At 38.9% G+C, this 27,251-nt stretch overlaps 1 protein-coding gene across 1 annotated transcript in view; it reads left to right on the top strand.

Moving 5' to 3' along the window:
• Window positions 1-366: 366 nt before the first annotated feature.
• LOC307044590 (voltage-dependent calcium channel gamma-2 subunit-like) overlaps window positions 367-27,251 on the top strand; it is a 29,013-nt gene continuing 2,128 nt past the window's right edge. Inside the window, exons 1-2 of the mRNA XM_079689901.1 lie at window positions 367-446; window positions 24,160-24,300. Of these exons, the coding sequence (XP_079546027.1) occupies window positions 377-446; window positions 24,160-24,300 (211 nt within the window). The 5' untranslated portion in view covers window positions 367-376. The remainder of the gene's footprint in view (window positions 447-24,159; window positions 24,301-27,251) is intronic.

Below are 27,251 nucleotides of genomic sequence, written 5' to 3'. Positions count from 1 at the left end.
ATTTTATGTTGTTGAACAAAAAGTTAAAATCTCTTCAGGTTGTTTTAATCACATATGTTATTTCAGGATAACAACCAAAAACCCATTAAAATAAACATTGACTTTCAGACGAGGGAACAGGAAGTGGTCAAATGCTGACTCATGTCAGGTTTCAGGAGGTCATTCTTGCTGCTTTTATTATTTATTTTTACTGCAATGAATGTGATCAGTCAATGACCATGATGGGCTAATGATTAATTGAAGCACACAAACACACTTATCATTATGTGTTCTTTTTCTCCTGTCAAATCAATAATTAAAGCTCTCTGACTTATATCAATAACTCTGTATCTTAATGTGTTTTTTTCTCTTTCCTCACACAGGTTCTTTTAAAGGCATGTGTAAGCAGATAGATCACTTCCCGGAGGATGCTGACTATACGGCAGATGCTTCCGAATACTTCCTACGTAAGTCTTTGCTCCACTCATATTCCCAGAGTTATAGAACTGCTACAATCCCAGTTTACATGGGATGATTACTTTGCTCCAGGGTTGTCCTGCTTAAACGGTTGTTGGGGATTAGCACCATTCAGTCTGCATGGAAGTTTGGAAAGACTGTACTTTGTAAGCAGGCTAATTGCTTCAACCCCAGAAGTGCTGCTTGCAGTCGCACAAACCACAAAGACAAGTCCTGCTACAGTGCCATCAATTGGTCCGTTAGCATCAACGTTGTATGACTATGAAATGTGGTTTTAATAGCATTCAGGAAAAAATACCAATATTTGAATTTCTCAATTCAAGCACTGCCTACAACATTTGAGCAAACTTTGAGGACCAGCTTTATCAAAACTGTGTAGAACATCCACAATCCAAGTTGGTGACGATTGGAAAATATGTTTTGAAGAAGTCTGAAAAAAAACTATGTGGACACAGTTCAAAATTGTGGAAAATCTATAGATGCAAAACTTTTTTTTTTCCAAGACTTTAAAAAAAAAATTAACGCCCAAAATGTAAAGTTTGTTGTTAGAGCACCGTCATCTGGCCAAAATTGATCCCAATTCAAAATTGCACTCCCATTACCAAGTGCTTGTTCACATGACTAGTTCTTGAGATATACAAAGGACATCCAGAGAATAAAAAAGACGGAGATTCCTTGCTTTTATAGTTAGATGTTTTCTCCATATATGTGTGTATGATTGGGTTTTGGCAAAATCCTAATGCTCATTAACTTGTGTTTTACTTCATTACTAACTTGTTCTTAAAGTTGCTCAATGATTATCTAACTTTGGCAGTGTGTTTATGCTATAGTTTTGTAAAGAAGTCCAAAGTCATACCTGAATAGCAGTGCCATATCATCATGGTTGCTCTACAAATAATACATAATATAAAACTAAAACAATGGTTTTAAACAGAAGGAACTGAATGTTGGGCATCACTGGGGTTGAAATGATTGGTATTTTGCAAGTATCAGTTAGATACAAGAATATGTATCTGCCATCAGTAAGCAAACTGTTTAGCGTTATGTTAGGAGAACAAAGGGGGAAGATGGGTCACTAATAAGAATAATAATACATTTTATTTATATAGCACTTTTCACAACTCAAAGACGCTTTACAGTATGAGGGAGGGTAGACAAACAAGGACAGGCAAACAAATACATATAGTAATATATACTAATACTAATACTAATACTATATATATATATATTCTATATACTAATACTATATATATATACTAATAGTAATTAATATACTAATAGGGACAAGAAGAGAAAGGAGGGCTAGGAGTAGAAGTTAGAGTTTGAAGAAAGACGGCAGAGTAGCTAAAAAGTTGAAGATGTGAAACCTTGAGAGAGCACGAAAGTGGAAAGACTCAAACAAAGAGTTGGTAAAGACAAAGGTTGAGGCACTGATGTAGAAAAGGAGCAGGGAAGGGCAGTATAAAAAGAGGCATGAAGTCTTAGAAAAGACCAATTCCAGGAGGTGAAAGAGGACACGAGGATGTGGCGGCAGGAGACAGCCAAGGAGAAGTGAAGGTTGAGGAGGTGAAGGACAAGGAGTAGGGAACCAGAGCAGTGCTGTTGCTCTCCCAGCGGCTTGCCAATTAGGACACTTTCTGCTAAAAATAATCACGGCTCCGCTATATGGGTCACACCTCTCCCTCTCCTGCTTCCCTTCCATCCTTCCCTTACCTCCTCCTCCCTCTTGCTTTCCACCCATCTGTCTGTCCGTCTGACAGCTGGTGGATGGAGGCCGTGGGGTGGAGCGAGGGGAACAGGACCGAAAGGGAACCCAAGTTGATTCAAAAGTGTTTAGAAACGTACAGAAAATGTAAAAGGTAACGTTTCTTGAAATTATAAGAAATTACTAGGCCAGCGGTTCCCAACCTGTGGGAAGGCGTTGCAAGTGGGCCGCCAAATAATTTGCTAAATATTATGATTTGTGTGGAAACATTTTCATTATAAAGATTTTTTTTATTTGAACCTCCTTTCCTTTCTCTTTCTCGATCCTCCTTAGTAACGGTCAATACAGTCCTTGACAACGGTCTGTTCTACTGGATTAACAACGTGTCACATGTTCTGAATCGACCAATCAGAACTTTATTTAGCCTCCGTATTGTTTATGGTTGAATCTGGGCCATGAAAAATGTTTAGACTCTTAAGTGGACCCTGAGTTGAGAAAGGTTGGGAACCGCTGGACTAGACCATCGTTATATACTTTGTTGAGTCAGGGTGACCAGGTGTCCCGTTTTGTTCGTGACTGCTCAGCATTTTTATAACTTGTCCTGCAAATAGAGCCGATGTACCGCATTTGATTGATAGTAGCCTTTTCTAAAAAACTTGCCTTTTATCCCAATGCTTTGTAGAAAAACAAGAGAGAGCGATCACCATTAGCTATGTCAAATGTCAACATAAATCAACAAAATGTGTGGGCGGGGTCAAGGCCTCGCCAACCTGTTAACACTAGAACCGCCAACGGGTACATTTTACCCGCAGCTGTTTTTTTGATTGTATGTAACTTTTTTTCCATAACATATTAAAGTCTCCCAGTCCGTGACTTTTCCTGAAAGTGTGTTATGTAGCACCCTCTGTTGTTAAAAATTGTCAATAGGAAGTCAGATTGAAAAAATCGCCAAATAAATTGCCATTTATACCCATATCCGCTACCGGGTAATATTTACCTCATAGAAAATGCAGCGTAAACATGACGTGTTGCTATAGCAACGCCTTTTGTCTACTGTGGTTCCTTATAGATAGAGAGATAGAGAGAGAGAGAGATATATATATTGATAGATAGAGAGAGAGAGAGAGAGAGAGAGATAGATAGATAGATATATTGATAGATAGAGAGAGAGATATATATATATATAGTTATAGATACTGTAACATCTTGGAGAATACAAGATCTTGGATGACTGAGCTCACGTTGAGGACGTAATGCATGTGTGCAGGTTACGTGCCAGTTGAATAAAGATGGACACTCGGAATGAGAGAAGTAGTCCGCGTCGTCTGTTTATGTAGACAATTATGTGTCCATAGAACAGAACATTACAGATGGATCGATAGATAGTTATAGATAGATAGAGAGAGATTGAGAGATTTGTACCTAAACAAAACACAAGTCTAACACCAAGCGTTTAAATCAGCACTTGTAGCGATATTTTATACTTCATGCTATCTGCACAAACTATATCATATGAAAAGCTGAGAGTCCACAGATTCTATTGGTATAAGTTTCATCTCTGTGCGATCAAAACTCACTGTTCTGTATGATCAATAAAAGAACATTGTACCTTGCAAATCAATAGCGGGTACATTTGACCCGTTGGCGGTTTTAGGTATACAGCGACCTCTGGCGGTTCTAGTGTTAATTGCCTATGTTCAGCCCTACTGGGACAAAACAGCATAAGCTACCAAGATAACTTTTTGGTTAAATATGATGGAAGCTATGACAAAGAGTTGCAACTACAAAAAGTCTGGGCGAGTATTTACTCGTGTGTGAAGCTGGTTGAGGGCCGGAGAGTTCGATTTTTTTTTCAATAGTGCATGGAGGTGAATATGGTTTGATTGAAATACTACAAGCAAGGCTTTATTCATAAGCTAATGGTTTCAATGTTGAGATCATTTTGAAATGTAAAGTACCACGGAGCATTGTGGCAACATGTTCGACATAATCCCACAGAACATTCTGATCTGGTCGCCATTGTCGTATCCTGTTTGCATTAATTTGTCTGGCAGAAAATATCATAAATTGATCTTTAATCAAGCTTTAATGACACTTCTTAGACCTTGGTGCTATTTATTTAACTGGATGATGGATATTACTAATCGGACGTCTAAATCTTGTTTTATCTACCAAAGAGCATAGGGAAATACATCGTTCTTTAACGTGAAACAGCTATATTAAGTGTTTTTACTGGTAATCTGTGGGTCTGATTGTTTTGGAGAGAAGATCTCTGTGGAGAACTCTCACCCGGCCAAAAGCTCCAGAAAGACGAACACTTAGCGGATCTTAACCAGGACATGTGACTCCATTGACGGCTATAGTGAAGAAGACTACAACTCCCATGCTCTGTTTATGTTTTGATTTTGAGACTTTAGTGGCAGAAAATTACAGATTGTGTCTTTACGCAAGTTGAGTTTGAAAAAAGAATACATCAGAGCTTATATTTTTTATGCTCTTCCGTTTTTTTCAACAATTTCAAATTCTTATACTGACCAGCAGTAGTCTTGTTATTTCAGGTCTTATGAAAGTTCAAGGTTCAAGGGTTCAAGGCTTTTATTAGTCATACGTACATAGTGTACATAGCTACAGTGTAGTTATGTAGATGACAATCTTAGGTCACAGGCTCCTCCAACAGTGCAACAAAATAAAACAGGAAAAACAGAAAAATAGTGCAAGTAAATAAAATAAAAATGGTGAAATAGTGCAATAAGTTCGACCGTATTGGGTTTCGAGGCCAGGTGAAAGGATTCCTGCTGGTCCTGAAGGACTTTTTGAGTGCACAGAACAGTATTTATACGATTTGAAGGTGGAAGCTCTACCCAAATGTACCCATTCAGAGAAAGGAACGGTATATCGATCCGGCTGTGCTCTGGTATCTTTTACACTCTTGTCGCCACGAACACAGCAGTCACCCGTTTTGGAGTGGATGATAAAAGCTGCTTTTTCATTTGTTTGAATTACTGTATTTTGTCCGGCTGAACCACTGATACTGCACTTTTCCTTTTCCCTGCTGTGAGTTGTCATGGCAACCTTTTAAAAATATATCTGTTCCCTTGGTTGTTTGTAAATGTAGAGCTGTGTGAGGCCAGCTTAACGCTCGGGACAAACCTGGAGACAAGCTGAAAAATACAAAGGCTGGACATCAACTATCACAAATGTGTGTAAGGTCTTTATCTCATTCCTGATCAAACCAGTGGCAAGCTGGTTTTAACATTGTTTGGAATTTATTTTTTAAACATTAGATCCGCATGTATTGTCATTATATAACTACAACGAGAAATACACAACAAGAGCAAGTCAATAGCAATCTCACTTTCTAGAAACACTCGTTTTAGTTTAGTGAACAGCATCCATATAGTTTATCAAAGCAAACCATCATATCTGATTACATGTGACATCAAAACCCCAGTGTTAGAAAATCATGTTAATTAATGATTTTTAAAAAATAAGTTATGGGTTTGATTCAGACATCATTTGTTATTTTCTGCTTGTTCAAGTGTTTTCTCTTTTCAACTGTTTTTGTGTCATATTTTGGTCAAAAATTCTGACTTTTTAGAGAAAAATGATCTTTGTTTGTTTGGTTTGCTCCAACTCACTTTTATAGCTTTATCTAAGTGCATTCACACGTAATAGTCCGCTCTCTGGTGCACCAGACCACAGGTTGTTGCATTGTTTCATTGTTCAGAAGGTTCGGTTTGCGTTCACACGGGCAAAACTCAAACGGACTATAAACTTTAAACACAAGTCATGTGCACGGAAATGCTGTTCAACCATTGGTCAGACATTAAGGGGGTAAAAACGCAAATCCCGGCAATTTCTACCGGAGCCTCCGCCATGGAGCATCGGCAGGTTATTCTCATGCTGCTGTTAATCTGGAGATCAACAGACTCTAGCGGCCCGCGCATATGATTATATAATCAGACAACGTCCGTTAAAAAACATTATAACACATATAATGAGACGTTCAGCAGTAAGGAGGGGCGTTTCACCGACGACAGGTGTTCTTACTTTTATGTAGCTGACGGAGCATTTTTACTTTACACGACACTGTTCAACACTTCATTCTGCTTCACTCTTTAACTAAACAACCGCGCATGTCTTGAAAGACTCTTTCGCTAAAGATTTTTGAAGACATCCGCGTTCTTGTGACACGTAAATACTGCGCTTCCTATGTTTTGGTGCGGACTGCGTTCACACCAGCAATGAACCGCTCCAGAGTTCACAAGCAAGCGCTCCGAGACCACCTATTTTAGCGGACCAGAGTCCGGTTGTTTAGTTCACTTCAGAGGTCTCGGACTGCGTTCACACCGACCCAAGTGAACCGCACTAGAAGCGGCTAAACGCACCAGGGTTCGATTCAACCGGACTATACAAGGCAGGTGTGAACACACCCTAAGGACAGGAAAGCATTGTTATCCTTTCTTTATTTTAAGGGGTAGTTTATTTATCCCAAATTCAGTTTCTTACTGATCTTTACCTGTTTTGTTGTATCAGCTTATCCAAGTGTTTTAAACCTAGTTGTAAACCTATGTTCCTAAAGTACTTTTGTTTGCCTAAACCTAAGCAATTTGTTTACAATGATGACTGTAATCAGGGTCAATTGAAGCATGTCACTAACTGGAAATACTCGCTTTGGTTGGGAAATGATGGTGCCTCTGCAGAGCATGTATCCAGCAAGCTTTCCAAATAATTCAGACATGTGATAATGTGGAACTCATTTCAGGTTTTGTGAAAACAGCTGTATCTTTGGACACTTCAGAAACCATAAACCTAACAAATATACAGTGTGCAGAAAGAAGGACGTTAGGGTTAGGGTCAGGCCCTAGATGGAAAGAGGGGTCAGGATGTATTTTGTCCTTTTTCAATATTGCTGTCAGGTCTCTAATTGTATGTGACTTCATATTTGCACACATCCCCCTTTAGTTATTATACTACTGACCTGAAAAGGTGCAGGTCTGATTTATTTTTGTCTTGGATGCATTATTCTGTTTGTTTCCTGAGCACCACTTCTATGGGTTGCATGATTACATAATTACTGTGAATGCACTGACACAATGACTCCTGCACTCTTTGCTTTTAGTTCCCTGCAATCTTCAATGTTACTCCTTTCAAAGCTCACTTACTGTAAGTCACTCTGAATACAAAAGTGTCAGCTGAAGTACGGCAATGACTACAATGTAAACACGATGACACACTCCGACAGATGGAAATGATGCAACATTTGTTTATCAAGGCAGGGTTTTCTCTCGCTCGTACACAATCCCACTTGGAAGCCTCCCAACACAATTCAAAGTCTATTACAATTGGCCACTGATAAACTTTAATAGACTGGTTTGGTGCCTTGTTGTACAGTAGCTTCTCCTCCCTAACCCCCTACACGCCTCTAATGTGGAATCGTCTATTCCCGGGCTCCTACTACCTTGAATTTCAATCATATTGTTTTTACTGTCTGAAGCGTGGTGATAATGATATGAAAGAGATTGCCAAGGAAGCTCGGGGAACAGTGTCTATCAGCGTTTGTTGACTGGTGGGCTTCTGATATCCTCAGTGCAATGATAGGTGTCCTCAAATACAGTTATTACAGGGACATCCACGTTGAGTCATACAGGAAAGAAAGACTGATCTTCTGTCAACAAATCAACAAAATATAACATTGCTTTATCTAGTGGATGCATGTTGGTCAGTGTCAAGCTCACGGACAAACACCATTGCATTTCGTGGTGGTATTTAGACTTGTAATTCAACTCATGTTTCACAATTTAAATGTTTTTATAATGAGGCTGCAGTAGAAGGAAATGTTCTGAATGCTGCCAATATATAAATATTGCACTGACATTAGTACGGCTGTCCCGAATACCATTTTTCGGGCACCGGATATTCGGTAGTAATCAGCAGCGAATATTCAAAAATTCGGTGCGGAGAGATTTTTTTTTTTTTTTTTTTTCAAAAGAATTTTTTTTTCCAAAAGGTTTCATAACACGCTCCGAATCCGAGACACCTGACAGCACGCTGTTAAGCAGAAGCGCGGAAAGAGCATACTATTACGATTTATATTTATTTATTGTCTCAGTACTCGCAAACATTCAAACTAAATGTGTCCTCTGCATTTAACCCAGCCGCAGTGCAGCGCCCGGGGATCAAATCTGGTTCCAAATTCCATCTCGTTACTCGTAATTACGTTTTACAACCTGAAAATACGAGACACATATTTCTGTTATAAAAACAATACTTTTAATAACATAGCCGTAACAGTAGGCCTAACAGTGTCATACTTGTTACCTTGTTACCTACTTGTTAAATTAAAAAACTAATATAAAAAAAAATGTGGTTGCTTGCTTGCAACTATTTTCCAAGCAAAGTAAGTGCACGTTTTTATCATGTGTAACGTTACTGTTTAAACGGCGGATAAAGCAGCTTCACCATGGCAACTTGACAACAGCTAAGCTAAGCTACTACTTACAGCATCCAGGTGACTTTTCAGAGTTGTTGTGCCACCGTGGTAGGCCAGTTTCTTGTTGCATATTTGGCACACTGCCTTCTTCTTACCGTCGTCCAATTTAAAATGGTCCCACACAGCTGAAGTCTTCGGCATTTTGTGGGAGAAACGAGGTGAAGCGAGGTGAAGCGTGCCGTTCGCGTTCATGACTGTGAGTGAAAGCGATGTCAGGAGCACAGGCTGAGATTGTATATATTTCCGCATTTTAACAGTGCAATTTAAAAGTATAAATATAGTATAAGAATATGGTAATTTGGCTTTATTAATAGCATACATTTAGAAGGAAAAAAAAAAAACCGAATAATGAAATTGAAACCCGAATAGTTGACCAACGAACGAATATTTGAATAGTCGAATATTCGGGTACAGCCCTAGACATTAGATTAGATTCGATTCCTTTACTGTCACCACACAGAGTACAGCGAAATTCCAAGCATTTTCGATGGTGCAATCAGACATAACAGACCGTATAAGTATAGTTTTGACAATACAAGCTAAACAAATGTAATATATATTCTACAAAGTGACTATAAATTGGACCTATGATACATTGAACAGTACGCTTACAAAACAATAAAACATTACAATACAAATACAAGAACAATACGGTCAAGGCAGTAAACAATGTAAACAAGTCAGTAAGTAAGTATTGCACATGTATTTCCTCAGTGCAGTTGATAATTACAAACCTAAATAAAATATGTATTCTATAAAAACGGTATGAGGTAGAATATAATGTGCAGTTGGATGTAAACATGTACTTAGTTGAGCATAAGTTCAGTTCAGTTCCATTAGTGCTGTGATTGTACTTACATGTACTTAGACGTGTTTCTTAGTGTTTGTCAGGTTTCAAACTGGGCAATATAAGGCACCCCTCGTGTCTCTGGGTGAGTTTGTACATGTGGTTATGTAACTGTCAGCCTTCCTCCTGCAGCAGGTCTATCAGAGCAAGAAGAAACAGCCACCACCCAAATCCCTCCCTCCAGCAGAGGATAGAGGACGGGGATAACCGTTTACCAGCTGATGTTCCCAGCTGAACCAGAAAGCAGACAAATCTGAATTCTGAGTGAATCGATTACAAATAATGACTAGAAGTACTGACTGAACTTCTTTACTCAAGTCAAAGTAAAGAGGCTTTGAAATGTACTTCAGTAAAAAGTACCCATAACTAGCAGCTGTTTTAAAGAGTACCTGACCTCCCTTTATATTAATAGAACAATAATGTCATTGTTAGCTAATGAATGTTTCCATGCTGAACAACGGCAACATGACAACGTTTCCATTGGTCCTTCTTCTTTAGAGAAGACCAGGAAATGATGGATACACGGATCGTGTTCAAATCAATAGGCACGCAATGACTCTAAATAATAATGATCACGCCACCAAACACACATTCAGACTAAAGGAACCAGCCTGTTTGGAAAATGAGAGAAGTAGAAAGTACAGGTATTTGAGTTCAACATGTGAGAAGTAGAAAGTACAGGTATTTGAGTTCAACATGTGAGAAGTAGAAAGTACAGGTATTTGAGTTCAACATGTGAGAAGTAGAAAGTACAGGTATTTGAGTTCAACATGTAAGAAGTAGAAAGTACAGGTATTTGTGTTCAACATGTGAGAAGTAGAAAGTACAGGTATTTGTGTTCAACATGTGAGAAGTAGAAAGTACAGGTATTTGTGTTCAACATGTAAGAAGTAGAAAGTACAGGTATTTGTGTTCAACATGTAAGAAGTAGAAAGTACAGGTATTTGTGTTCAACATGTAAGAAGTAGAAAGTACAGGTATTTGTGTTCAACATGTAAGAAGTAGAAAGTACAGGTATTTGTGTTCAACATGTAAGAAGTAGAAAGTACAGGTATTTGAGTTCAACATGTAAGAAGTAGAAAGTACAGGTATTTGAGTTCAACATGTAAGAAGTAGAAAGTACAGGTATTTGAGTTCAACATGTAAGAAGTAGAAAGTACAGGTATTTGAGTTCAACATGTAAGAAGTAGAAAGTACAGGTATTTGAGTTCAACATGTAAGAAGTAGAAAGTACAGGTATTTGTGTTCAACATGTAAGAAGTAGAAAGTACAGGTATTTGTGTTCAACATGTAAGAAGTAGAAAGTACAGGTATTTGAGTTCAACATGTAAGAAGTAGAAAGTACAGGTATTTGTGTTCAACATGTAAGAAGTAGAAAGTACAAGTATTTGTGTTCAACATGTAAGAAGTAGAAAGTACAGGTATTTGAGTTCAACATGTAAGAAGTAGAAAGTACAGGTATTTGTGTTCAACATGTAAGAAGTAGAAAGTACAGGTATTTGTGTTCAACATGTAAGAAGTAGAAAGTACAGGTATTTGAGTTCAACATGTAAGAAGTAGAAAGTACAGGTATTTGTGTTCAACATGTAAGAAGTAGAAAGTACAGGTATTTGAGTTCAACATGTAAGAAGTAGAAAGTACAGGTATTTGAGTTCAACATGTAAGAAGTAGAAAGTACAGGTATTTGTGTTCAACATGTTAGAAGTAGAAAGTACAGGTATTTGAGTTCAACATGTAAGAAGTAGAAAGTACAGGTATTTGTGTTCAACATGTGAGAAGTAGAAAGTACAGGTATTTGTGTTCAACATGTGAGAAGTAGAAAGTACAGGTATTTGAGTTCAACATGTAAGAAGTAGAAAGTACAGGTATTTGTGTTCAACATGTGAGAAGTAGAAAGTACAGGTATTTGAGTTCAACATGTAAGAAGTAGAAAGTACAGGTATTTGTGTTCAACATGTAAGAAGTAGAAAGTACAGGTATTTGAGTTCAACATGTAAGAAGTAGAAAGTACAGGTATTTGAGTTCAACATGTAAGAAGTAGAAAGTACAGGTATTTGTGTTCAACATGTAAGAAGTAGAAAGTACAGGTATTTGTGTTCAACATGTAAGAAGTAGAAAGTACAGGTATTTGAGTTCAACATGTGAGAAGTAGAAAGTACAGGTATTTGTGTTCAACATGTAAGAAGTAGAAAGTACAGGTATTTGTGTTCAACATGTAAGAAGTAGAAAGTACAGGTATTTGAGTTCAACATGTAAGAAGTAGAAAGTACAGGTATTTGAGTTCAACATGTAAGAAGTAGAAAGTACAGGTATTTGTGTTCAACATGTAAAAAGTAGAAAGTACAGGTATTTGTGTTCAACATGTAAGAAGTAGAAAGTACAGGTATTTGAGTTCAACATGTAAAAAGTAGAAAGTACAGGTATTTGAGTTCAACATGTAAGAAGTAGAAAGTACAGGTATTTGAGTTCAACATGTAAGAAGTAGAAAGTACAGGTATTTGAGTTCAACATGTAAGAAGTAGAAAGTACAGGTATTTGTGTTCAAAATGTAAGAAGTAGAAAGTACAGGTATTTGTGTTCAACATGTAAGAAGTAGAAAGTACAGGTATTTGTGTTCAAAATGTAAGAAGTAGAAAGTACAGGTATTTGTGTTCAAAATGTAAGAAGTAGAAAGTACAGGTATTTGTGTTCAAAATGTAAGAAGTAGAAAGTACAGGTATTTGTGTTCAAAATGTGAGAAGTAGAAAGTACAGGTATTTGTGTTCAAAATGTGAGAAGTAGAAAGTACAGGTATTTGTGTTCAAAATGTAAGAAGTAGAAAGTACAGGTATTTGTGTTCAACATGTAAGAAGTAGAAAGTACAGGTATTTGTGTTCAACATGTAAGAAGTAGAAAGTACAGGTATTTGGGTTCAACATGTAAGAAGTAGAAAGTACAGGTATTTGTGTTCAACATGTGAGAAGTAGAAAGTACAGGTATTTGTGTTCAACATGTAAGAAGTAGAAAGTACAGGTATTTGTGTTCAACATGTGAGAAGTAGAAAGTACAGGTATTTGAGTTCAACATGTGAGAAGTAGAAAGTACAGGTATTTGAGTTCAACATGTAAGAAGTAGAAAGTACAGGTATTTGTGTTCAACATGTAAGAAGTAGAAAGTACAGGTATTTGTGTTCAACATGTAAGAAGTAGAAAGTACAGGTATTTGTGTTCAACATGTAAGAAGTAGAAAGTACAGGTATTTGTGTTCAACATGTAAGAAGTAGAACGTACAGGTATTTGAGTTCAACATGTAAGAAGTAGAAAGTACAGGTATTTGGGTTCAACATGTAAGAAGTAGAAAGTACAGGTATTTGAGTTCAACATGTAAGAAGTAGAAAGTACAGGTATTAGTGTTCAAAATGTAAGAAGTAGAAAGTACAGGTATTTGAGTTCAACATGTAAGAAGTAGAAAGTACAGGTATTTGTGTTCAACATGTAAGAAGTAGAAAGTACAGGTATTTGTGTTCAACATGTAAGAAGTAGAAAGTACAGGTATTAGTGTTCAAAATGTAAGAAGTAGAAAGTACAGGTATTTGAGTTCAACATGTAAGAAGTAGAAAGTACAGGTATTTGTGTTCAACATGTAAGAAGTAGAAAGTACAGGTATTTGAGTTCAACATGTAAGAAGTAGAAAGTACAGGTATTTGTGTTCAACATGTAAGAAGTAGAAAGTACAGGTATTTGAGTTCAACATGTAAGAAGTAGAAAGTACAGGTATTTGTGTTCAACATGTAAGAAGTAGAAAGTACAGGTATTTGTGTTCAACATGTAAGAAGTAGAAAGTACAGGTATTTGAGTTCAACATGTAAGAAGTAGAAAGTACAGGTATTTGTGTTCAACATGTAAGAAGTAGAAAGTACAGGTATTTGTGTTCAACATGTAAGAAGTAGAAAGTACAGGTATTTGAGTTCAACATGTAAGAAGTAGAAAGTACAGGTATTTGAGTTCAACATGTAAGAAGTAGAAAGTACAGGTATTTGTGTTCAACATGTAAGAAGTAGAAAGTACAGGTATTTGAGTTCAACATGTAAGAAGTAGAAAGTACAGGTATTTGAGTTCAACATGTAAGAAGTAGAAAGTACAGGTATTTGTGTTCAACATGTGAGAAGTAGAAAGTACAGGTATTTGAGTTCAACATGTAAGAAGTAGAAAGTACAGGTATTTGTGTTCAACATGTAAGAAGTAGAAAGTACAGGTATTTGTGTTCAACATGTAAGAAGTAGAAAATACAGGTATTTGAGTTCAACATGTAAGAAGTAGAAAGTACAGGTATTTGGGTTCAACATGTAAGAAGTAGAAAGTACAGGTATTTGAGTTCAACATGTAAGAAGTAGAAAGTACAGGTATTTGTGTTCAACATGTAAGAAGTAGAAAGTACAGGTATTTGTGTTCAACATGTAAGAAGTAGAAAGTACAGGTATTTGTGTTCAACATGTAAGAAGTAGAAAGTACAGGTATTTGTGTTCAACATGTAAGAAGTAGAAAGTACAGGTATTTGTGTTCAAAATGTAAGAAGTCAAAGTAAAAAGTAGTGGAGTAAAGTACTGATACCAGAAAAATGTACTTAAGTAAAGTAACAAAGTATTTGAACTCCACTACTTCCCACCTCTACTATACAGTAAGTGTGAGTATTTGTAATTTCCCAGGGAATAGGATCGCATGATATGTCAAACTCAGAGACAGAAAACCATGGTAATGAATGTTATTAAAAACGCTTTTTTTAGTTTGAATCAGAGATTGGATAAAAAAAGTATTAATTTCTGTTTATTGCCAACAGCTGGCTGCAGAATGTGTTTTTGTGCTTACTCTCTATTCAGCTATTTGTGTGTCAAAGACATTTTAAATTCTGTAGATTTTTTTAGAAAATGTATGTATGTTGGTGGGATTTCGTTGATTTGGTGTAATACGGTTCCAATTTGTCAAAATTAGGTTTAGTGTTAGGGTTAGCCTTTTGTTTGTTTGTAGCCTTTATTTAACCAGGTGAAAATCCCATTGAGATCAACCATCTCTTTTTCAAGGGAGACCTGCCGCACATCGGTTACACATAAAAACAACAGAAAACAAAAAGGACATCATACAACATAATTACAGGGGTATACATTAGCAACCTATTCACAATGACAGATATCTAATAACATTTCATCTCTCCGAGCTTTAAAATGATGCAAGGGAACCAAAATGCTCAGTTTCAATTTGTTTTGCAGAGTGTTCCAAGCTAGAGGAGCAGCACAGATAAAAGCTTTAGAGCCTAAAACAGTCCTAGCACTTGGTACATGTAATAAAAACACATCCTGGGATCTCAGGCAATAGCTACTTGCCACTCTCTGTGAGATCAAAGAGCAGATGTACGGTGGTAGTTTACCCAGCATGGCTTTGTATATGAACATGTACCAATGACTGTGCCTCCGTACAGTGAGTGAAGGCAGACCTGCCCTGGCATACAGGGTACAGTGATGAGTAAGTGCTTTAGAGTTGCAACAAATCTCAGAGCACTGTGATAGGCGGCATCTAACTTTTCCAGGCAATGGGCAGGTGCATTCATATAGATCAGATCCCCATAGTCCAGCACAGGTCAAAAGGTCACAGAGCCTTTTCCTGGCTTCAAGTGAGAAACAGGACTTGTTTCTGAAATAGAAACCTAGCTTCACCCTCAGCTTTTTAAGCAGATCAGTTTAAAAGTAAGACAATCCTCAAGCCAGATACCAAGGTATTTATAACAGGCAACCACTTCTAGTAAGCCTTTCTTATAAACTCTACAGCTTTATCTACACAAATGAATGCACTTTCCATGCTTTTCTGAGCAGTTATTTCAACCCAAACCCTTTTTTAATAATCATAACCAAGTAGTTTTGTTTCCTGAGGTTCACCAAGCATTTAAAATGTAGTTATATAACCCACCCCAAATTATTTTCCTAAACTCAACCAAGTTGTTTCCTTTGAAGAGGAAATGTATTTAGACTTTATGCATGTAACTAGCGTTAATTGAAGCATCTGTTAACATTTATTAAAGAATGAATGAAAAAAAACGAGCTTTTCGATAAAATAACATGTTGTATGAGAATGTTATTGTTATTGTAAATCAGGTAGAACAACATATATATATATATTTGAGAACAATACCTGTCTACTATAGCTGGCCAGAGAACATTTGGGAACAGAAAGTGAAATGTAAAAATGATGCATGATGAAATGTAGAAACTGGCAGAATGTGAATTTATCAACACTTATTTAACACCTAATGAAAAAAAGCATCTATCAGCAACAGTCTAATATTATCCTTTACTTGGTAAGAGAAAATGTTGATATTGAACAAGTTCACAAAGTCCTAAATCATTTTAAATGCCAGGGAAAGATAAAGCTTTTTGTTCAATGTTTTTAATATAAACCAATATTGACTGTTGCTATGAAATGTGTTAGAACCAACATTAATACGGCATGTCCTCTTTAATTTTGAGGAAACTGGAATGCAACTAAATCCACAAACTTCAGAAACAAAGACAATCTGAGGACTTGACATTCAACTCAGTGATGTCCTACTTTATTATGTATGGTCTTATGTCCAACATATCTCTTGCACTGTCGGCTATTAATGAACATGAACTTCTGTAGTCCTTGAAACCTCGACTGGTATTTGTTTTTATCTTGAAGTTAGGTTATAGATTTTCTTGCCGGGTGTCAACAGGATTAATTATATTCCATATATCAACTTATATTGGGGCTCGAGGACAAACGTGACACGAATCCTTTTGTGTAAATCTGGAAACTTCTACTAGAGAGTACAGTGGAGACACTCACATTTGAGAAGGAATAACCCTATGCCAAATAGATATAGATAATGAAGACGGTTATCACACGGCTACTTACTAAATAAACCAATTACAACCCCAAGAAAAAAATTGTCCGTTCCTACAAACAGCTGGAAGTGCAGCCACAGCAACGTAACTTAAAATGACAATGAATGAAAACTAATGTTTATCGTCCATAGATTAGGCCTACCTTTAAACTGACTGGACTTCTTTTATCAGATTAATATGACTGCACATAGTTCCTTAAACAGAGCCTTCTTTGCAACAACAACCTCTGGAATGTCCAAATGTACCAATCAGAATTGAGTATTCAACTAAGCCGTTTAATAAGTGACATTAATTTGCGGGGGAAAAATCGATAGCTCGAACAATAAGGCTAGACCAAAGGAGAACATCCTATTTTCAAGATTTTGATGCTCCAAACTATTCAAAACTATTCGCATATAATGGGTCCAACATTCACAAAACTTAGTACACACATTGCTCCTATCATTGTAAATATATATACAATTGTCCTTCATTAACCCCGCCTACCTGAAAGTCGACCATTTTGAACAACATGAGCTGTTCACTGTTCATTAAACAAACGTATCTGCAGTGGCTCCATCGGAAACATTTTCAGATGTAGCACATTACATTTAGATGTTAGGATAGAACAGAGTGAATGTATGCAGGGTTAAATGGAGAGGGTGTGAGGTATATAACACTTACAGAGCGAATGTGTTTTTAAGGTGCCAGTGTGTAAGTGTGTTTGTGAGTGTGTATATGTGTGTGTTAGTGTTTGTAAGTGTGTGTGTGTGTATCATGCATGGAGCTGTTGAATAGGATTAGATATGGCTAACAGCTCAGCTCTGGCCCTAACTGGCTTGAACAAGACACACACACACACACACACACACACACACACACACACACACACACACACACACACAATATTTCCTGCTATTTTTGTAAGGACCCTCACTGGTACTAAAGTAGTTACTTTGCCTCCGTAAATCCTAAACCAATTCCTTCAATAAACAACTAAAAGTTATTCGAAGAATACATGCGGACCTTCCAAAATGAGAGAAAGTCTAATACGTTGTCCTCACAAAGAGTGTAACACAAGAAGAATATACACACACGGAGTCCTGGTTTGCTCTGATCACTAAAGCGGTTAGCAGTCTTTTGCTTTGATTTAAAGCCTTTGCTAAAATTAGACCGCTGGAACCTCGTAGATTATGCTAATTCTCCGGATCGAGATGTTGGTGACATCACGGTGACGTCTTCCCACCGGCTGACGTCACCGCGGCTATTTTTAGCATCCGAGTTGTGACATGGAGGCATATCACGATTTACATGAGTAATACAGCATGATAACCACTGGCAGGCTGTGCAAGCACACACACACACACACACACACACACACACACGCACACACACTGAAACAGGTACATCTGAACAGTGTAGTGTGTGTGTGTGTGTGTGTGTGTGTGTGTGTGTGTGTGTGTGTGTGTGTGTGTGTGTGTGTGTGTGTGTGTGTGTGTGTGTGTGTGTGTGTGTGTGTGTGTGTGTGTGTGTGTGTGTGTTCATGTTTATGCATTTCTTCTCTCTAAATAAATGTGTTTCTAAAAAAAATATTCTACAGGTGATCATGTCCGCCTGATTTACACTCACACACACAAGCAAACTCACAATGAAACGGGAACGTTGATACACATCTGCGTGGCGGTTAGTTTGTGTTTTCATGTTTCGATTTTGCTTATACGTTTAAAAAAATATATGATGATGGTTCATTCAAACACACGGACTGAAATAGGCATTTGCAAACACACATCTCCACGGTGGTGTGTGTGTGTGTGTTCATACTCGTATTTTGCTTCTTTCCTCCTGAACACGTCTGTCAGCTTTTCTGAGACACACACACACACACACACACACACACACACACACACACACACACACACACACACTGATAGTTATTCCCCTGTAGCTGTTTTGCCAAGTTCCCAACACCACATGTTTTTTGCTGCTGGGCTCTCCCATGTGGGCGAAATGTGTGTGTGTGCGTGTGTGTGTGTTAGAAGTTAGATGAGAGTGTGTGTGTGAGAGCGAGCAGATTGTTTCTGCGTGGGCTAATACAGTGTGTATAGGAAACACCCCACTTTGTGAGCAAGTGAGTGGGTGGGAGGCTGATCGATGAGTGTGTTCACTTTGTAGCTTGTTGAGCTGATGTGTGTGTGTGTGGGGGGGGGTTTCTGCACCAAACTGTAGTGTGTGTGTGTGTGCGTGCGTGTGTGTGTGTGTGTGTGTGTGTGTGTGTGTGTGTGTGTGTGTGTGTGTGTGTGTGTGTGTGTGTGTGTGTGTGTGTGTGTGTGTGTGTGTGTGCGAAACCGGGGAGCTCCCATGGTGGTGTCCACCCCCGCCTCTATAATTCAGCCACAATTACAAGGCTCTCCTCTGCCGCAGCTAATGAAACCATAAGTCAGCCGGAGACACACACACACACACACACACACACACACACACACACACACACACACACACACACACACACACACACACACACACACACACACACACACACACACACACACACACACACCACTGCAGCAGAACCAACCAAGCAGTGTTAGAATTGAAGAGTTGGTGAAAAGTGTAAGAGGGAGAAAGAAAAGAAAAAGAACATTTGTTGTAAAAGTGGTAAGTGACGGTTTGGTTAGTACGTGTGTGTGTGTGTGTGTGTGTGTGTGTGTGTGTGTGTGTGTGTGTGTGTGTGTGTGTGTGTGTGTGTGTGTGTGTGTGTGTGTGTGTGTGTGTGTGTGTGTGTGTGTGTGTGTATGTGTGTGTGTGTGTGTGTGTGTGTGTGTGTGTGTGTGTGTGTGTGTGTGTGTGTGTGTGTGTGTGTATTAAGGGACCCTGGATCAATTGGATTGGACAGATTGCCAATACTTGAAAACAAATTGTCCACATTATAGGTAACATTTTTACAACACTAATAAAGGCAGTCCAAATCAGCCCAACAGGAGTACACTTATGGCCACTTTTTGTTTAAAACTGCCATAATTGATCCTGAAAATAACACAATTGGACTCAGCATCCTCAATAACCTCCAAAACCACTCAACATCTCACACAACACTCACACAACATTTTCCAAATCAGCCAAGCCATTGTTAAACGATGTGTCTGCATGGGCTATAATGCTAATTAATGCTAACTTGTGCTAATTGTGCAAAATGCCCGTTAGCATCCGGCAGTTTCTATGTACTGGGGTCCCGTAGTATATATTTCTATCATAAAACGTTGGGGTCGTCAACATTTTCCTATCCATCTCCTCTCTGTGTGAGTCTCCCTCTCTTTCTCTCACCTCTCTTCTTGTCTCAGCGCCTGGAGGCCGGAGTATTTGGTTAAAAAAACCTCTTTTTAAACTCCTTTCCTTCTTTTTAAAGCAGGAGAGTGAGAGAGAAAGAGAGAGATGGCTGGAGGCGAGAAGTGAATCCGGCAGTCTGCTTTTTATTCTCCTGCATTCATTACGCTTTCCTATTGTTTCGTTTCACTTTCCGCCTGTATTTTGTCTATTTTAGCTTCCCACTTCCCACTTTTTTTTGAAGTGCTGTACTCAGTCCTGACAGTCGCAGTTTCACTATAACTTCTATCATGTAATCAGTTTAGCAATTAGTACTCAGATCTTGTAGTAAAAGTAGGAGAACCAAAGTGTACTTGTGTAGAAGTCCTAAGCATTCAAAATTAAACTACAAAACCGTAACAAATACCAGTAGCAGATATGTTATGTCCTAGAACACAACGTTAACATCTCTTCAGCTTCCTGTGACCTTATTTCATGATAACAACCAAAAACACATTCAGAAAACCGTTGACTTCCAAACCAGGGGACAGGAAGTTATGAAATGCTGACTCACTGTACAGTATATCATGGTTAAGGACTCATTCCTGCACCTCTCAATAACGATATGTTAATAACTTAATAGTGGTGTTAAGGGAAATGGACAATACAAAAATGGATAACAAATTACAACCTTTGCTATCATACATCATCTCCAGCATAAAGTAAGCCGCTGTGTGTTCACCTCTAGTGTGTGATAAATCAAGAGTGCAGGTGTGTGTGTGTGTGTGTGTGTGTGTGTGTGTGTGTGTGTGTGTGTGTGTGTGTGTGTGTGTGTGTGTGTGTGTGTGTGTGTGTGTGTGTGTGTGTGTGTGTGTGTGTGTGTGTGTGTGTGTGTGTGTGTGTGTGTGTGTGACAAGGTATTTTCGCTTACGCCATAGAAAGACCATGGCCGTTTCTCAATCGCGAGGATACTAGCTTGGTAGTCGCATACTTCCAAGTCACTTCCTTCAGAAACGAAGCAAGTATACTAACAAAGCACTTATATACTAATAAAGGGCTGGCTTTCTAAATGCCAGTTGAGTAGCACTTGAAATGTTTGGCTCTATGAAACCTGATGTACTTATATGATTCTGTTTTCTTAAAGGTTGTATCTTCCTGGTCGAATGCACTTATTGTAAGTCGCTTTGGATAAAAGCGTCAGCTAAATGCAATGTAATGTAATATACTTCCAAGCCACGGCTTCGGAAACCAAAGAAGAATGGAACAGGCTAACAAGTGTGCCACTCTCTCTAACGGTTTCAACATAAACTGTACCGAAAATAAATACCTCACGATGTCTATCTAATTATGAACTTGCTTTACTTTCATGGAACACATTTTTGGTGATAACAAAGTAACATATTTACCAACACATGTTCTACGCCACTACATACTTACATTTAAATGTGTGCTGCGTTGGTTCAGCCATTCTCCGCAAGGGTTTTTGAAATTGGTCCGTGCGCAAAGCATTGTGGGGATTTTAAGGACGCAAAGTCTACCCATGTGAAGCCTCGAAATTACCACCAAACCAAGGACGCGGCCTCGGTGGAATTCCAAGTATGCTGGAGATTGGAATAGTCCTTCGGCGGCACTCGATGACGTAGCATCCTTGAAATATTGGCTTGGAAGCCAGTTTCCTCGAGATTGAGAAAGGGCCCATGTGTGTCAGTGTGTGTGGTTAGTATTAGAGGCTTTCCACCTTGAAGACAATTTGCTCCGACAGCACATGTCAATAAAGAAGAGAAGATGGGGTTAAAACAAATACAATGGAGGAAGAGGAGGAGGAGTTTGGGGCAGTGCCAACTCTGAGGTCACCTTAATATTTTATCTGCTTTAGTGAACCACAGCATTAGCGACACAATCGTTCTTCCTTCACTGCCTCTTTCCCGTGGGCAAACCAGTAAACACTTTCTCTTCTTTTTGTAATTTAACCTGTTTTTGGCTTTTACCTTTATACGTTTTGACAATACTGTACTCAAATTCATACGACAAACAACCGAAGCAGTCAGACGATGGAACAGGTTGTAGACAAAAGTTCAAACTGATTTGTAAGTCGTCCAAATCAGCAAGTTAACCAAACTTCTTGCAGTTGTTGCATTGTCTTTTGGGGTGGATTGTAGGGGTGTAACGGTACACGTACACGGACCAAAGTTTTTCGTTACAAGGATGACGGACAAAGACGGGTGGACCGAAGCTGTTTGTCGGCATTTTTAAACTAAAGTTGGTTACGCGGCTGGCAACACATCAAACTTGCACACTCATTTGAAAAGGCATCACCCGAACGTGAATATCACCGGTACCAAAAGAAAAAAGAAGGAAGTGCAAACCCAGCTCCCGCTAGCATTTAAGCCTCCACCACTCGCAGAAAGTTCAGACCGAGCCAAAGCTATTACAAACGCCAAATATCCTTATGTTGCCATGTTAGCAAAGCGCTACCTGGCTGTATCTGCTACCTCTGTCCCTAGAGAGGGTGTTCTCCACAGCAGGAGACATTGTTAGTGCCAGCAGATCTGACCTTTCAGCAAGCAATGTGGACAAGTTCATCTTTCTTTAAACAAACATGAAAATACAACGACAAGCAAGTCCTAATGTCAAACTGGCTGCTTAGGTACGAGTACAGTACAATTCAAATACAGATTATTTCAGTTCATCGAAATGCTGCACCTTAATGTTATTTTATTATATTTTGTATTGATTTGAGTGAATACATTATTCACAGTTTAATAATAAAAAAAAAAAAAAAAATATTTTATGTTTTGTGATAATTTTTTCTGCTGTACCGAAAACGTACCGAACCGAACCGTGACCTAAAAACCGAGGTACGTACCGAACCGAACCGTGACCTAAAAACTGAGGTACGTACCGATCCGAACCGTGACCTAAAAACCGAGGTACGTACCGTACCGAACCGTGACCTAAAAACCGAGGTACGTACCGAACGGAAATGTTTGTGAACCGTTACACCCCTAGTGGATTATACAGTTTATCAGCTGTTCTGTGTTGTTATTGCTAAATGGTAAAAGCACTAAAGTATAGTGTTGAGTAGCAGACATTGGACTTGGTCGCAGTGCATTATGGATTTTAAGTTGTTGCTAAATGGTAAATGGACTGCAGCTTTTGAGTAGGTCTTCTGTTGACAGAACAAATACAAAGACGTCCCTTAGCAGAAATGGGATTGGTGCATTGTGGATGTTGAAGTTAGGTATAGGGCTTGCGCTTTCACTTTAAAATGCAAATAGACACATTTTGGTCGTTCTTCTCATTGTTTCCTAAATTGCTGCTGATCAGAACAGCCTCACACGGGGCACCGGACGCCAACAGCCCCTCGCAAACACACACCAATTGTGAAGTGGATCGCTTTGAATCCATACATCTGAAGATACTGTCAATAGCCTTAAAAAACACGATATAATCCCCATATTGTAAAGATTATAAAGCCTAAAAACGATATTTGAACAAACCTCTTTGTAAAAATCTTCGAAATGTAGAGTGTGCATGCACATTGACCCGTGCATTCAAAAGTCTATGGTGCACATCATCTATGCTTTGGTAATCCATTCTGTTGTTTTTTTACATTTTCTTCTTTTTGTTTTGGATCACATTTCAACTTCAGTGTACATATGTAGTTAAATAGTTGAACAGAGTGGTCCGTATTTTTTCTGTTTCTTAACCAAACATCAACAGCAACACACAAGAACATGGAATGTTTTCTTTTGAGGGTGTCAAACTCAAGGCCCGGGGCAAAATCCGGCCCGTGACTTCAGTTTATGTGGCCCACAAGAGCTCTGAAAGAATATAATATGTTTATTACACGGTTACATGGCGATTTACAGAAGCACGTTGCCCACAAACTACATGTCCCACAATGCATCTCAAAATGTCACTTTTTTTTCTTCAAAATTTCACTTTTTTCCAGAATTTGGCTTTTCTATCTAAATCATTTTGTGACATTCTCACTGAAGAGACTTGCAATTACTTGCCCCAGACTTCTGCTTTCAGACGTAGTTAATTATGAAGTTATTATTCAGATAATAATCCAATGCAGAGGCAATAATGTAATATAATACATCATTTTATATATATTAAATATTTATATATTTATTTTTAAATATTCTTAAAGTTACAACCGGCCCTTTGAGTGCATTCATAATTCCTACGTGGCCCGTGATGAAATTGAGTTTCACACCCCTGGTAGAGATCATTAAATAAAAGAACTGTTAATCAAAAGAAGGGCGTTTCCATTTCTCCCAAATGTCCTCAAACGTAAGTTCCTGGAACCTCCTAGCGAAGGTTATTCTTTCCATTGCAAAGATTTCATAAATGATACCAATCATTTATAGATGGGCTGTTGGGTTTGAGGCATTTCTCTGTGATTAATCGATTACATCGTTAATACTCATCTTATCCTCTGCATCAGTGACTAATGAGTGATGACGTCTTGTGTCCAGGCGCTGTCCGAGCCTCCAGTATCTTCCCCATCCTGAGTGTGATCCTGCTCTTCATGGGGGGGCTCTGCATCGCCGCCAGCGAGTTCTACAAAGCCCGACACAACATCATCCTCAGCGCCGGCATCCTCTTCGTCTCTGCAGGTAGGAAGGGAAGGAGGGAGAGGATAGAATAGAAGGCTTTACAGGTGCAATGAGATTAATGAGGGGCCATCAAATAAACCAAAAAACAAACAACAGCATTCATACCTCAATATGCAGATGAAGAGGAAGAGGAAGGTGGGAGGGGATGGAAGAATGGGAAAGGTATAAGTGCAGGGGCAAAATATATTGGATTGAGTAAAAAGGGAAACAGATATAAGGTAAAAAGTAGAGGAATGACAGGGAGAGAAATATCTTGAACGGAAAAGGAAAAAAGGAAGAAGATAGAGATAGATAGATGGATAGATAGAGAGACGGATGGATGATGGATGTATGGATGGATGGATAGATGGATGATGGGTGGATGGATAGATAGATAGATAGATGGATAGATAGATAGATAGATAGATAGATAGATAGATAGATAGATAGATAGATAGATAGATAGATAGATAGATAGATAGATAGATGGATGGATGGATGGATGGATGGATAGATGGATGATGGGTGGATGGATAGATAGATAGATAGAGAGATTGATAGAGAGATAGATAGAGAGATAGATGGATGGATGGATGGATGATGGATGGATTGATGGATAGATGGATGATGGGTGGATGGATAGATAAATAGATAGAGAGATAGATAGAGAGATAGATGGATGGATAGATGATGGATGGATAGATGGATGGATGATGGATGGATGGATGGATGATGGATGGATGGATGATGGATGGATAGATGGATAGATGGATAGATGGATGGATGGATGGATATATAGATAGATGGATAGATAGATAGATAGATAGATAGATAGATAGATAGATAGATAGATGGATGGATATATAGATAGATAGATAGATAGATAGATAGATAGATGGATGGATGGATGGATGGATGGATGGATGGATGGATGGATGGATGGATGGATGGATGGATGGATGGATGGATGGATGATGGATGGATGGATGGATGATGGATGGATGACCCCATGGTACCTTTTAGCTTTTGAGCTGAGAGATCTGGATGGTTCGTCATTCAGCAGGAGCTCAGAAATGTATTTTGGGCCCAAACCATTCGAAGTTAAGTCCACTGGTTGGCATATAGTTACCTTGACAAAAAGCAAAGGGATTATTTGATTGGATATTGGATTATTGCAGAAAATACCACGTCTATAACGGCATGAATCCAATAGCCTGATGTAAAAAGCTAACGTTACCAAAAACACGTAAAAGATCTCCAGAAAAGTTGCCTCATATCCAGGTTTAGGGCCTCATCCTTGCAGCTTCCTGTTTGATTGCAAATCAAAAACAGATATCTTTGTTGTGGAGCAGAAAACAGAAAATGAAACTGTCATGCTATTGGACCACAGCATGACGCTCGTTGACCACCAGGTGATATCTTACGCAGCTTTTGACATGTTCAGCGTTCAAAAGTCGCCTCAGGTAGAAGAACAAAGATGGACCAGGCAGCCATTTTTTGCCAGAGCAATTTTGTTGTTTTTGTGCATGCATGAGTCTGTGTCTGTGCTCTGGTTCTGGGCCATGGCCTACTGTGCTGAGCTAGATAACTAGTTCCCCTCCAAGTCAGAAGTGAGAGCTGCACCTCTCTCTCTCTCTCTCTCTCTCTCTCTCTCTCTCTCTCTCTCTCTCTCTCTCTCTCTCTCTCTCTCTCTTTCTCTCTCTCTCACTGTCTTTCTCTCTCTCTCTCTCTTTCTCACTGTCTGTCTCTCTCTCTCTCTCTCTCACTGTCTCTCTCTCTCTCTCACTGTCTGTCTGTCTCCCTCTCTCTCTCTTTCTCACTGTCTGTCTCTCTCTCTCTCTCTCTCTCTCTCTCTCTCACTGTCTATCTTTCTCTCTCTCTCTCACTGTCTGTCTCTCTCTTTCTCTCTCTCTCTCTCACTGTCTGTCTGTCTCTCTCTCTCTTTCTCACTGTCTGTCTCTCTCTCTCTCTCTCACTGTCTATCTGTCTCTCTCTCTCACTGTATGTCTCTCTCTCTCTCTCTCTCTCACTGTCTGTCTGTCTCTCTCTCTCTCTCTTGCTCACTGTCTGTCTCTCTCTCTGTCACTGTCTGTCTGTCTCTCTCTCTCTCTCTCTCTCTCACTGCCTTTCTCTCTCTCTCTCTCACTGTCTGTCTCTCTCTCTCTCACTGTCTGTCTCTCTCTCTCTCACTGTCTGTCTGTCTCTCTGTCTGTCTCTCTCTCTCTCTCTCTCTCTCACTGTCTGTCTCTCTCTCTCTCTCTCTCTCACTGTCTGTCTGTCTCTGTCTCTCTCTCTCTCACTGTCTGTCTCTCTCTCTCTCTCTTTCTCACCGTCTGTCTCTCTCTTTCTCACCGTCTGTCTCTCTCTCTCTCTCTCTCTCTCTCTCTCTCTCACTGTCTCTCTCTCTCGCCCTGTTGCTAGGCTAAGAGGACACCACTGGGATTGCACTCTAAAAATAAGGCGTCCCTGATAGTCTTCTGATTCTGATCCATCTCAATCACAGTCACCTCCGTCTGCTGCTCTTTACACAGGATTGATTTCACTGCCTAGTTGTTCTTCTGTCTCTCTGTCCCTGTGTTTATTTCTGGCTGCACGCAGTCAGAGTGGTGATGTACGACAAAAATGACAGCTGATCAAAATAGAGGGAAGGATAGGGAAAGTAGATGAGAAAGATGGCAGGGAATCTGTTGGAGGTAGAAAAGCTGAGGTGGGTGAACTACAGAGACATAAGAAATGTCTGGTGGTGAAAGTGGGAGCTACAGTTCGGGGGGAAATGCTAATTCGAAAAACAAGTCCAAGTCCAAATGAACCCCTTATGTAATGCAAGTCAGGAACATTTGCATACAAACATGTCAAGTAATAAAGAGAAAAGAAACGTTACGTAACAATCATTCTGGCTGCAACACTTCTTCTGGAAAAGAAGGAGAAGAAGAATATTGCCTTTTCTTCACGTAAAAAAACTCGATTTTAGA

This window comes from Notothenia rossii (assembly GCF_949606895.1).
Source record: "Notothenia rossii genome assembly, chromosome: 1".
Taxonomy (NCBI): domain Eukaryota; kingdom Metazoa; phylum Chordata; class Actinopteri; order Perciformes; family Nototheniidae; genus Notothenia; species Notothenia rossii.
This window is presented reverse-complemented; position numbering and strand designations above follow the sequence as displayed.